Raw genomic sequence first — 13,674 nt, 5'->3', positions numbered from 1 at the left:
CATAGACGCCAAGCACTAAGAAAAGATAACATTCAAGTAGTAACTCTTCAGAAGGCATCTAAGAGGAAGCAACAGCATGTCAACTCCTGGCTTATGCTGTACCTGGTAGCAAATCAGCAACCAATAAGCCACTTATCAACCAACCACTATGGATAAAATATGTGCTTTACTCTCCACTATGGATAAAATACATTCTTAACTGCAGACATGCACAACATATTATTCCTGCTTAAATAAAACTACCAAAATTAAAATAATTTTATTTAAAATAAATTTCATGAAGCAATACAGAACCAAGAAAGAGTCTGATGTGTCTAAACAAAACTCTTGTAGGTACTCGAGAGTAAAGTGGCACAGACAACTTCAAAGAAGTTTTAACGATATACAATATATAAAGAAATCTGATCAATAAACATAATTAGGGAAATTATGACATTTATTTAAGCACAAAGATAAGGCAGGTATTTGGGTAATTAATGAGAATTACAATATGCCTATTACAGTACCAGCAACTATGGTAGTGAATAGTTTAAAAAACAACCAAGTCTTTAAAAACATTTATATTTAACAAAATAGATACTCTTACATAGTGGACATTTTACTTTTTTTTAAGGTCATTAAAGTGTACATATTCCCTGTCAACTTCCCATCTAAAACAGCAAGATTAAAAACAGTTTTAAAGTTTTCATCGAGAAATCCTAAATTTATTGCATAATTTATTCAAACTGAACAAACTGTTTGGATCGACATGTTAAAATGACTTCTACAGAGAATAATCTGTATCATATAAAAGCAAGAATGTTATGCAAACATTCTACAGCTGCCAATATACACATACATAATATATAAACACCAGTGTTAAAACAAACTTTTTTCCAAGATATTCAAGCACAAAGCAATCTGTGGAGTAATTCATTTACATGTTCTCAAGGCAATAACATGCTTTCATTTACAATATTTTACATCTTACTTAAATAGAGTACTAACAGACATGAAATGTAACTAAATTACTTAAGATTCACACCATATTATACAAGTTACTGTCACATAACAAATAACTGCTTAAAAAACTATTTGGTGCTTTAAAGAATAACAAAACTTTCTTCCTTGCTTTACTCCCTTAATTCTATTTCAAAAACATGTTTATTATCAGAATATGCACTCATTTTGAAAATCCCACACTAATACTCACACATGCTTAAACTCTGACGTTCTGTGATGTTAACACTGAGAAACAATGGCTACTTGTGCAAATATGTTTCAAATTGGAACAGCACATTTTAAAAACGTCTTCTGACATTGCAGAATTTCATCAACATTTGAAACTAAATCTAATCTAAAATGCTTTAAGTGCAGATTCAAATTAGTCTTAAAGAGCTGTCAAACATTCTGGATGCACTGACCAGAGCAAATCAATTTACTTTAAGAAATAACCAGTAATCAATGTTATAAAACACGTGTACTCATCATATCAAATGGACTACAAGACCACCCTTTGCAGTGCTTAACTGTTTTCTCAGATATCATTTATACATGTGTGCTGGTTTTAACAGATTACTTGTTGATGACAAAAAATCTTGCAAGGCTTTGTTTTATGCACTGAATATAAGAATTTTTCATCAGTGAGTTTAAAGACTAAGAGCTAAACTGTCCAAGTGGCAGAAAACACCTGCCGCAACTACTGGAAATGCACTCTTCCCTAGTGTTGCTTGTGGAAACTGCTTCTGAATATGGGATTTTTATAGATTAAAAAATGAATACCAAACTGGAATGGGAGAGAGAGAATTAACTCATCCCAAGCTGTACCGTGGCAGATTACCAATGTTATATTTTCAAGACCCTCAGAATTCCTCTCAGAAGGACAGCAAAGGACAGGGAGATACTCAATGCTTTAAATCTTCAGCAGAGTATCACTGTCCTAAGACATTTGTCTGCAACAGGTAAAGAGGTGGGTGGTGGGTGCAGAGCAATAAGCCCAACTGCTTGAGGCATTGAACAATAGAGGGCACTTGGTCCCGAGAGGCCTGTAGAAAACTTTGCTTTAGCATAAACCTGTGCTCCATAAGGATGCACTCTCATACTCATATGGGCAGATACCAGCAGGCATCAAACAATACAATCACATCCAATGAAGCTGGCATCTCCAACAGTTCTTCTGATGAATAATGACTCTTAGACGTTTTTCATACTCTTAAAAACAAGTTTTTTTAAACTAAGGGTGAAGTACAACGGGTAAATTCCCCTTGTTCAAGATCAATCAATAGGCTTTCAAGTTGGGGTTTCAAGGGGTCACTTCACACTAGCAAGCTGGTCACTACCTTGTTGTAGTGAGGCAGCACTAGAAACATGTAATTCATCCACAAAAGTGGTCACCTGAGAGGTGGCTATCTTGCCCCTACAGCATCATCGGGCTAGATCTCTCATTATGTAACAGAGGACAGACATCAAGTGAAAAGCTGGAGACCTAGAGAGCTGGAGTCCAGAGATGGACTTTAAAAGAGGGAGGTGTTGACCAATGCCACACCAGTGAATTCAAGTGCTTTGTTATCTGATCCAACATCATGCAAGGAACTATCATGAGTAAATGCACAGCCTACACACACACACATACATACAATAAGCTACTCTCTTCTGTAAGGAAAGGTCTGGCTTCTCACTCTTCCTTCTTTTCTGGCAATTACAACAATTTACAAGTGATTCTCTTCCTGGGACAACAGTGAGTGCCTATATGGGCCACTGCTAATGATTTGGTGATCAAATTATCATTTCAATGGCCTATGCTTCTTAGATACTGAATGTGGTAGCTTTCCAGTTATGTAATTGATAATGAAGACTAAGATCTGAACTATGCAAGCAGGAATAAGAAAAAGCAAATGCACAGAGGCTGAGCAGTCCTTCCTACTAATCTAGAGTGTATTATTGTTTATTTACTTACTTGCTTTTGTTTACTGGGAAAGTCTGCCTGGGAACTGAAATGTCCATTTTCAGTGGAGGCCTGGAAGAAAAACTCCAAAACAAGGACAGCAATACATTGTTGTTGGCCAGAGGTGCAACACCCCTCCTACAGGTTTCAAAAATCTACCAAACTGGGTATACCAAAGAAAAAACCTAATGATTACCCACTGCAGAAGGCTTTTGAGACAAGACCAAGCAATATGTTATCATCACAAAAGAATCAGATTTACAAACCTCCAGCACTGTTCAGTTAACTTGACTTAATTTCCCCGAAAGCTTTTGGTGAGTTCTGTCAAGTATATGAATAATGCTTAAGAACTATACCTACACTCCACTTCTAAATGAATAGCCAAGTTTTCAGGAGAAACATATTTTATCTGGAGCTCTAGGTGAAGTGCTCTGCATGTAGAGATAATCAGAAAAATAATGTGGTAGGGAGCACATTATTATCTTTTTTCCTTTCTAAGTTGAGAAAAGAAGCACTGTGATGGGCAAGGAAGTTTTTCCAAGTGTTCACTTCTGTATACTTGAATAAAAGCTAAATATGCTGTTCAAAATTCACAAAACTCTGAGACCATCCTTTGGGTTTTCTATAGTCAAATTCAGTTTTTAATGTTCTAGTTGCAGTACTTCAAATAAATATAAATTAGATGCATTTCAGGTCACAGAACGCAGAATAGTTTCTTCGAATCAGTTATTGCATTGTCTTCCTCTGCATTCAGAATTTTACTTCAGAGAACAAAAGTTATAATGACATTAATCCTTTTTGCAGGTTTTACATCTGAAGAGATTCTGCTCATGTGATCGAAGATGAATCTTTACATTTCTCTGCCTATAGAATGACTTTCTGCACACCTATAAATGAAAGAAAACATAGAAGTAGAACAAAGTTTCATGAAAAAAATGTTTTAAAATTTTACTAATATATGTACTCTCTCTCTACACACACACACACACACACACACATATATTTATTATGCATACACATCTATTTTTGAGAAGCAGTGACGTGAAATATTACTAAGAATATTTTTCCCCTACAACTTTCATCTGTGTGCAGACAAATTTAACAATAATGAATTCAGAAATGTACAACACAAACTTATAATTATTTCTTACAAACCAATTCTGAAATTTTGTAGCATAATTTATTTCAAAATACATACTTATGCAATTTTTTTCTTCAATTTTAAGGGCTCATAATGATAAAATCCCTTTCCCTATCACACAAGAAGATTTAAGTGCAGGCTATGTCAGATCTACTAGACATGAATATCTGGAAAAAAACATAAGAAGATGAATACTTACTTAACATACATTTGCAGAGTGAACACTGATTATGCATGATCACTTGAGCTGCTAGCCAATACATGTCCTTTTTTGGGGGAGGACTATAGAGCTTAGTGAAGTGCTCACCATAACAACAGACCATTGGGGACAAGCCAACATAACAGTAAATCTTTACATCTGGGTTTCCTTACCAGTGAAACTGTTGGTCTGTCCAGTTTTATAACTGCCTTCTTCCCCTGTAAAGGCCAGCTGTGGACTCACTCCAACATAGGTAATGTAGGCAGTTCCTGTGAGGATCATGGATAAAAAGAGCATTGGCATTCCCCTTCTTCAGTTTTTTGAGGCTAACACCCACACACATCAGGGAATGTGTGCTTGTATTAGGGTAAACATTACATAAGATTACTAAGACAAACAAAAAAACTATTCCCGAACATGTGAAACATATGTAACTGTCTATAACAATAATATAGCTAATGCAGCATGGTAACTATGCTATAAAAATAAAAAAATAACACTGTTGCACACCATTACATCAACTGAAAAATGCATAACATAAACATTATGACTAGTATCCAATCATAACCAACGTATTACATGTTTAATATATGGCTGTGAAGGAATTCTCCTTCAGAGTGGAATAAAGTGAAGTTCAAGAAGTAAATCCTGACATCCATGTCAGGAACACAGTTATTTATGATTGGCGATCCCCAAACAGAATTCTTCACAGTGCATAGAATTTTACTTGCTCCATGTTTTACCAGCTGCACAAAAATAAAAGCATACGCACAAAGTGTTTTACTGCTTTGAAAGCTGTAAAATGTTTTGCATAGCTACATAAAAAGTTAAATGGTTTTAAAATCTGTGCCTCAACTAATATTAAGCTTGAGACATACATACGAGGGGATGTCAACATTGACCAGAACAAAATTAATACCACTAATCCCTCCATTTCTATCAATCTATTCAATTTCACTCAAATTACCAATGCCATTACTAGACCCAATAAAAACAACCTTCAGGCTCCACTCTTGACAGGATCCTAGGCTCCCACCCAAATAAAATCTCAAACACAGGAATCTTACCAGACTCCATTAGTGACCGCTTGCCAGCTTTTATCCATCGAGCAACCCCCTCCACTCCTCACCTACACCAATATATCCAACACGGAACCTTACAAACTTTAACCCCACAACTTTCTCTAATTCTCTCAAACTAACGAACTGAGACAATCTAAAAACTCTTCCTCTAGACAATGCCGTACAATTCTTCAACTCAACCTTCTTAGATACCCTGAACTCTCAAGCCCCACCTAGAATAAAACCCAACTCCGCCCCATGGCTAACTAAAGATAGCAAAACAGTTGTGCAACAAAGAGACAAAACCTGGAAACTTTACCATCACAATAAGCACCCTGACACCCTTTTTAAACATAAACAACTTCGCAACCTAGCCAAAAAACAAATTATAAAAGATAAAAAAAATCATACTATATTAAACTCCAGCCTAATCACTCCAAAAATCCCAAACAATTCTGGAACTCCACCAACTCTCTTCTGAACCCAGGTACCAAAAACAATCCTTTCCCTGACACCAGCAAATCTGACCCAGAAATAGCCACTCTATTCAACTCCTTCTTTACCAACTCCATAGCAGAACTCACTAAGACCTTCCCAAAATACAACCCCTCCCCTCAATTCATACCCTTTCTCCATAGCCTCTACCCAACCTTCCATCCCTAACACTCCTCCCATATTTCATCTCAAACCCATTTCTACCTCATACATAAAAAACTTCTCTCTAAACTTAAACCATGCTCCAATGCCCCTGACACTATCCCCTCACTCTTTCTAGAGCATGCAGCAGACGGAATCGCCATCCCATTAGCATTCTCATTAATAGATCCATACAGGAATCTTACATCCCCAAACTGTGGCAAGCAGCCTTTATCCTACCCCTCCACAAAGGAGGCAAAAATAATAACATCTCAAACTTTCGACCTATAGCCATTCTCCCCCCAATTTCAAAAAATCTTGAAAAATGCATCCACCTCCAGCTCATGCCTTTCCTTACCAATAACCAACTTATCATCCCAACACAACACGGTTTCCCGTCCTGACCATTGCACAATAACTGCTCTTTCCTAGACATAGCAAACCACACCTGTGACTCTGAAGAAATTGTATGCGCAGTCTTTCGAGACCTCTCCAATGCTTTTGACAGTCTTCCATATCCATCTCCTGAACCACCTTTCTAAGCTTAATCTCTCTCTGAACACCCTAACCTGGTTTGAAAGCTACCTGTCTGACAGACCTCAGGCCAGAAATGTTGAACTGGCACCTCAGCCTTCCTACCTACCCCAACCGGGGTACGCCAGGGATCCATACTTGGTCCAATGCTCTTTAATATATTTATTAATGACTTCTATGCAGCCATTCCTAACACTAAGATAGTACAATATGCGGATGACTCAACTTTAGTCTGCTCCGCCTTTAACCTCCCCGGGCTTCAAACAAAAACTCAAACTTCCTTCTCACCTACTGAGAACTGGATGCTTCAAAACCACCTCTCTCTGAATGGCAACAAATCCAAAATTCTACTATTCTCTCCCTAAAAATCCTTTCCTCTCGACAAAAACTCTTTCCAAATTATCAGACATGCCAACTCCACCATAGACGTGCTAAACTTCTTGGGGTTACTATAGATGAACACCTAAAATTCGATACTCATATTCAGCAAAATATTAAGAAAACACATCAAAAACTTGGTATGCTGTACAGAAACTCCCACTTTCTCTCTCCTTCTACAAGACAAACCCTTGCCACTACCTACTCACTACCGTCACTATTGTATGGTGCTCCCCTACTAATTAATCTATCTTCCTCTATCTCTTCCAAACTGGAAATCTGTTACAACAAAATCTCAAAATTCACCACTAAATCCAAATACTCCTTCCACTACTGTACCTCCTCTCTCCACTTGCTAAATTGGCTAGAACTTCCCCACTACCTTGACTACCTCGAACTAACTACAGCCTACAAGCTAATATTTAAACAACTAAATGCCCAGCACTGACTAACATATTACCATCATACATCCCACACACAACTCTAGGATCTGCCCACCAAAATCCAATTACTGTACATAAACTGAACCGTCCCACTGGTCAGCTTCTCCTATCCTTTTCCTTAGCCAAAAAATAGAATTATCTCCCTCCTTCTCTAAGAATTTCTGAAAACATTGAACACTTTAAAATTCAGCTCCATTCCTACCTGCCCTACAATTGGAAATACAATTGCACTCTCCCTACCTAACCTGCTAGTAACTCTACTATAAGCAACTCTACTCCATACTGATTTCCTAAACAACTGCTTCATTCTGAATATAATGTAATCTAACATCTATATCCTGAATGTATATATTGTAAATAGTTTACTGTCTTTTACTCTGCCCTTTCTGAGAATGATTCTCATTACTGCCACCATACAATTTTAGATGCTATTTAGCAAAGAACAATTTGTCCCTAACTTAAAATGTAATGTATGTTCTCCAACTTTTTCTATTATACAACTGCCTCTCTCTGAATACATCAATATCATGAATGTATACATTGCAAATAATGTACCTTCCACCTTTTATTCACCCATTTTCTGGGAAGAATTTTTCTTTACTGCCATCTTACAAATCTTAGCTGCTTTACAACCATTTTTAGATGATTTATAACCACTGTACAACTTGTCTCTAATTTAGTATGAAATGTATGTTCAATTTTGCTACTATACTTTGCTTAGTTTTACTATGTAATATTATACTTTGCTTATTTTTACTATGTAATATGGAGCTTTTCTTCCCGGACCTCCACTGAAAATGGGCTCCTTGAGCTCAGTGGACCACTCCTGTCATCAAACTGGAAATAAAATAAATACTTCAAGCTGCTGCACATATGTTTAGTGTGTGTAACAGCGTAGTATACAGCAGCTTTTAAAGCTGTGAATTTGATTTGGATGTTTTGTGTTGTCCAGTGTTATGCTCCACTGCAAGCATAGAGCTCAACTGCTTAACAAAACTTTGTTCAGCACCCTTCTTATATCACAAATGTGGCTAATGTCACCATTTTTCTCAAAATTCAGTGCATAACTGTGGCACTCTGTGCCTACAAGTGCTCCAGTGTATCTTTCTGAGCCATTATTTCTATTTCCATGTTGTGGCATAGGTAGAACCTACCAGAGAACCATAACAGCACTGGAAAACACTGATAGCTTTAACAGGTTACATGCTAACAAGCCCAAAGTGCTGCAGAGTAAATCTGTTAGCTAATCAGAGGTGCACTTTCCAGTTGCTTCTATATGGCAGTACTAAGCACGTTACACACTTCAAAGCCGTTAACAGATTTTGCACTCCTAAGCTTTTTTTTCTAACTGGTCAAGTACACAAGTTTAGCTAAAGCTCCATGTATTAGTAACAATTATTATGTTTCTTTGATCACACTTCAATTTTGAGGTGAATTTCTTGATATCCATTTCTCAACATATACCGTGGTCATGATCAGAGATGCAACCATAATTTTCTATGAAGAAAGCATCCTAATAGGCTAACATAGGCTTCTAGTGGCAAGGAGGAGGCTAGCGTTACTGTTGCAGGGACCTCTCTTCAAAGACCTAGTGTGCTGTGGTTTACTACTGCACTGACTGTCAATGAGATATGATTGTATAGTTATGTGAGTTATCCACTGTATCAAGTTAATAGAATCCTAAGCAACAATAGGGCTGGGAGGATGGCTTAATGGTTAAGGTGTTTGCCTTACAAACACAAGGTGCGGGATTTGAGTCTCACAAGGGATAATTGGCTAGGCTTAAAATGGCTCGCAAGGACAGTTAGCTTAGTACTAAACTATGAACCTATGAACCTTTTACACATGGACAGTTAAAGAACTGCCTTTAGCATAACCATGCCAAAACCTCTACCATTACCATGACAAAGGTTAAGGTTTGTAGTGTTTTCTGAAAGTATGGACAGTGCTTCATGTTTTTCTTCTTCTAGTATTTTCAGTGGAAACAATCCCACAGTATACTGTAGATATAGGTACACTCCTTGCAGAATAAGCTCGAACAGGACCTTACAGTATATTATAACAAAAGGCCATACAACAGATCAGCCACTATGGTAGTGTTTATTTTTTTTTCAATATTTTTTTATTAGGGTTTTAAATCAAGCAGAAACAATAATAAATTCTCAATATCAATAACAAGTTATGTTAATACCAAAGAGTAGAATATGAATTAATTCCTTTTCTGTAAGGAAAAAAAATCATATGATTAACAAAGCAGCTATTTACAGAAGGTGTCTGTACATAGTCAATTAAATACAAATAAACATTTCCAACTGATAACATAGACCAATCATTCTTTGTTTAAAAGTTCAGTTAGTCTTTTCCATGAATTATAATGAGGAAGTGATTCTTGTGTCTCCTGTTCTTATTGTTATGATCTCCAAATGGCTAACTTCTGTAATGATGTTTTTGAATTCACTGAAAGAGGGAATAATGTCACTTTTCCATTTTCTTGTTACTACTTTCCTTGCAACTGACAATATGCTCCACAGAATTGGATAATTCACATTTGAAACACAATCAGGTAATAGAGCATTGAAAAGATTCAAGGATTTGGTCAATATAAAATTATCAGAGAAAAAAGCCTGCATTTTTTCCCAGTATGTTTTAATTTTCACACAATCAAAAAATATATGTTCCCAATCAGCTTTCTCATCAGATTTACATCTCTAACAAATGGTTCTGGTATTATATATGATTTCTATTTTATGAGGTCTATAAAATGATCTATGTATATATTTCCATGTGAATAGTGTCCATTTAAGTGAAGATGTAGTTAGTTTAGATAACTTTAAAATCAATTGTTTAACTTCTGCACTTGGGTATATTATTATAATAGCTCCAGTACAATACAGTGTGTCCCTATTCTTAATGACTTACATGTTTTAGACAATATACTGCTGTTTCCATTTTTTGGTGTATATAGTTTGATAAACAATCAAACTTTGGAATAGATTTTTCTGACTGTAGGTTGCATAATCATTTTTCATTATATTGTATACAATTTTGAGCGTGTAACCAAATATCTTTCACCAAATTAAATGTATCTAATATGTATAGGGCTGATAAAGGATTCTCTTTATGCATCAATTGAGACCTAAATGTTAAAACTGTTTTCTTTAAAACTTTTCATAACCATCTCATTTGAAGATGTAATATCATTTTGTGTGTAGGGTATTGGAAAAATAAGAAACAGATCATGCTTTATATGAAAAGTTCTTGAGTAAAAAGGGTCTGAATGTTTTGTTATATTAATTATGTCTGAATTAGTTTTAGGATTAGAGTTATTTATAAATTCTTCTTTTAGTAAGCAGTACATGGAATAATTATGGGGTGATACACACTTATCTTATTAGGATGTTTCAGGAATGTACATTGAATTAAAAATGTCCAAAAATGGAATTCCATTTAGCAGTATAATAGGGATTTGACCACGATTACTGTTTTGGTGACAGAAGCAATGGAATATAATAAAAGGTCTGGTAAGCTAATACCCCCATTTGACCAGTCTCTGAGATGATTATTTAGTGCTAGTCTTGGTTTACTGGGAAACTATAAGAATTGTAGGATTACAGACTTAAATTTCTTTACATTGGTTTTGGGTGGAGGTAAAGAAAGAGATTGTACTATATATATAATATTTTGGGAAGTATAATCATTTTGATAATAGACAGTTTCATCCATAGTAAAAAATATATTTATTCCATGGAGTTATAAGGGCGTCAATTATTTTCTATGCTAGACTCGTAGTTGATATCCATTATCTCTTAAATGTTTTCTGCTACAATTATTCCTACATACTTTAACTGTTATTCTTTAGCTATATACCCCTTAAATTCTACTTGTATTTCCTTATTACCATAATTTATGGGCAGGATTTTCATCTTATTTTCAATGAACGTGAGACCCCGATTTTCTTTTAAATTCTTCTAATTGAGTGAAAAGAGTTGTGAGAGATTTATTATAATCTTTTAAAGCTAAAAGAATATCATCAGCAAATAATCTTGACTATTAAATCTCTGTTCTTTGACACTCTTAATATCAATGTTTGATCTTATAAGATTAGTAAATGGCTCAATAACTAAAGTAAATAATGGAAAAATAGGGCATCCTTGTTTAGTGCCTTTTCTTTATTGGTTCTGAGGCAAACAGACCTGTTTTGAAATATGCTTGTGAATTAACATATAAAAGATTAATGAACCATATGAATTTAGGAGAAAAGTTTTCTTCTAATACTAATGAATGATACTTCCAGTTTAAAGAATCAAAGGAACAATTAATATAAAGACTTACTACTGTTAAATTTTCTTTTGTTTTACTGGCCAGATCAATTAATGGCATTACTCCTTACATTTTCATAAACATTTTTCTTCGTAATAAAACCTGTTTGATTGTTATCTATTAAGAAGGAAAGGAATTGTTTTAATCTATCTGTATGTATAGCCATAAATAGTTTATAATCAACATTCAACAATGAAATTGGTCTATAAGATGTGCATTTTACTGGGTCCTTAATCTGACTAATATTGGAGTATGTAAAAAATAACCCCAAGAGGGGGGAATTGCCTCTAAGTTTTTAACCATATTAAAAACATCAAGTAGTATATTTAAAAGATTCTTAGATAATGCCATTAGACCTCTCAAACAATTGGGGACAAATTTCAACTGAATCAGGGACAAGTCAAGAAAAAAATCAGGGACGATCAGCAACACTTTTAAAATATTACTGCTATTAACTTGAAACATTGCAGAATCAGAGCATATGAATTAATACACATTTGCTGAAGTAAAAAAAGTGTATAACTCTTAACTATTGTCATTACTCATTAAGTGTAATTCACCACCTTCCCTCCAAAAGTCACTAGTTTTAGGAAGGATTAAGAGGGACAGAGTTACAATTTGGGTCAAAATCAGGGACAGTTGAGAGGTATGAATGCCATAATTTTCAGGGGCTTTATTTATTTTTAACTTTTTAACATGTGATTTTAACTCGGAAATTGAAATAGGTTTATCTATAATACTGATCTGATCTGTATTTAATGTTTTCTTAGTATAATTTCCTTATGACATTTTTTTATTTTTTCATTTGAGTCTATTAATATACTTTCCGCGTTTATTTTTGTAAAATAGTCCTTAAATGCTTTTAATCTTCTAAGTCTGAGACTTCTTTTTTTTGGAAGGAGAAATATTTATTTAATATGATTGGACTTATTATATATTTTAGTTCTCATAGCTAGCTTATGTCAATTCATTTATTTGTTGAAATGTATCTGGGTGTATATTTTGGCTATCCAGTTGTCAATCTATTTGTTGTTGTCAATCTATTTTCTCCTGTAGTTCTATCAGTTCTTTATCCCACTGCTTTTTCTTATAAACATACCACAATATACTTCTGCCATATATGCATGCTTTAAAGGCATCCCAGATGTATATCTTGGAAGTATCTTGTGCATTAGTAGTAGTTAGATAATTTCTGGTCTCTTTTTGTAGATATTCTTTAAATTCTTCAAAATTAGTTATATATGCTGGTATGCATCTTATTAGGTTTCTAAAATTTTGCTTTACTATAAGTTGACAGGTTATCGCATTACATACATACATATAAATGTTTCAAGCATGGGCATTAAAGCCCTTCTAGCTTGCCAATATACCAAAACACTTGTTCCCATAATAAATGTCCAGGCTGTTCTTAAAAATATCTAAACTAGTACTTGCTTTAATGTAATTAGGTAGTCTGCTCCAAGCATCAGCTACTCTGTCAGAAAACCAATTAGTACACTTCTCATTCCTATAGAATCTTCTACATGTGTTATCTGGGGGGTTCTCTAGTACTTTTTGATAACCTCAAACATTCCCAGAGGTAGTTGTCCCTAAATGCCCTATATACCTGAATAAGATCTCCTCTTAAATAGCTATAAGAGACACTGTACAAGTTCAGATATTTTACTTTTTCATAATAACTTAGATTTTCACATGCATGGATGCCCTTAGTATATTTCCGCTGTACTCTTTCCAGTTTATTCATGCTTGTTTTCCTACAGGGTTTCCATACTGTTACTCCATACTCAAGTTTGTGTCTAATGTAACTAACAAACCATGACTTCATTACGTTCAGAAAGCGGACATGTTATAGTCTTTACTCTGTCTAAACTATTTTTTAAAACTATGGGTATTGAAGCTCAGATGGCTTATATATATATATATATATATATATATATATATATATATATATATATATATATATATATATCTTTATACTGTCAATTCTTGTTTGCGTTCCACGTCTGTGGGAATAGTGTGTAAAAAGAGTGAATCTGGGA

The 13,674-nt window shown here is 34.8% G+C and overlaps 1 protein-coding gene across 1 annotated transcript in view; it reads right to left on the bottom strand.

The window, feature by feature from the left end:
- Window positions 1–240: 240 nt before the first annotated feature.
- Window positions 241–13,674, bottom strand: part of LOC122801873 — a 226,390-nt gene continuing 212,956 nt past the window's right edge. Inside the window, exon 6 of the mRNA XM_044071535.1 lies at window positions 241–3,810. Within this exon, the coding sequence (XP_043927470.1) occupies window positions 3,712–3,810 (99 nt within the window). The 3' untranslated portion in view covers window positions 241–3,711. The remainder of the gene's footprint in view (window positions 3,811–13,674) is intronic.

This window comes from Protopterus annectens, chromosome 5.part0 (genome assembly GCF_019279795.1).
Source record: "Protopterus annectens isolate FY-2018-M chromosome 5.part0, PAN1.0, whole genome shotgun sequence".
Taxonomy (NCBI): Eukaryota; Metazoa; Chordata; order Ceratodontiformes; family Protopteridae; genus Protopterus; species Protopterus annectens.
The sequence above is the reverse complement of the archived record's forward strand: the minus strand, read 5'-3'. Positions and strand labels throughout refer to the sequence as shown.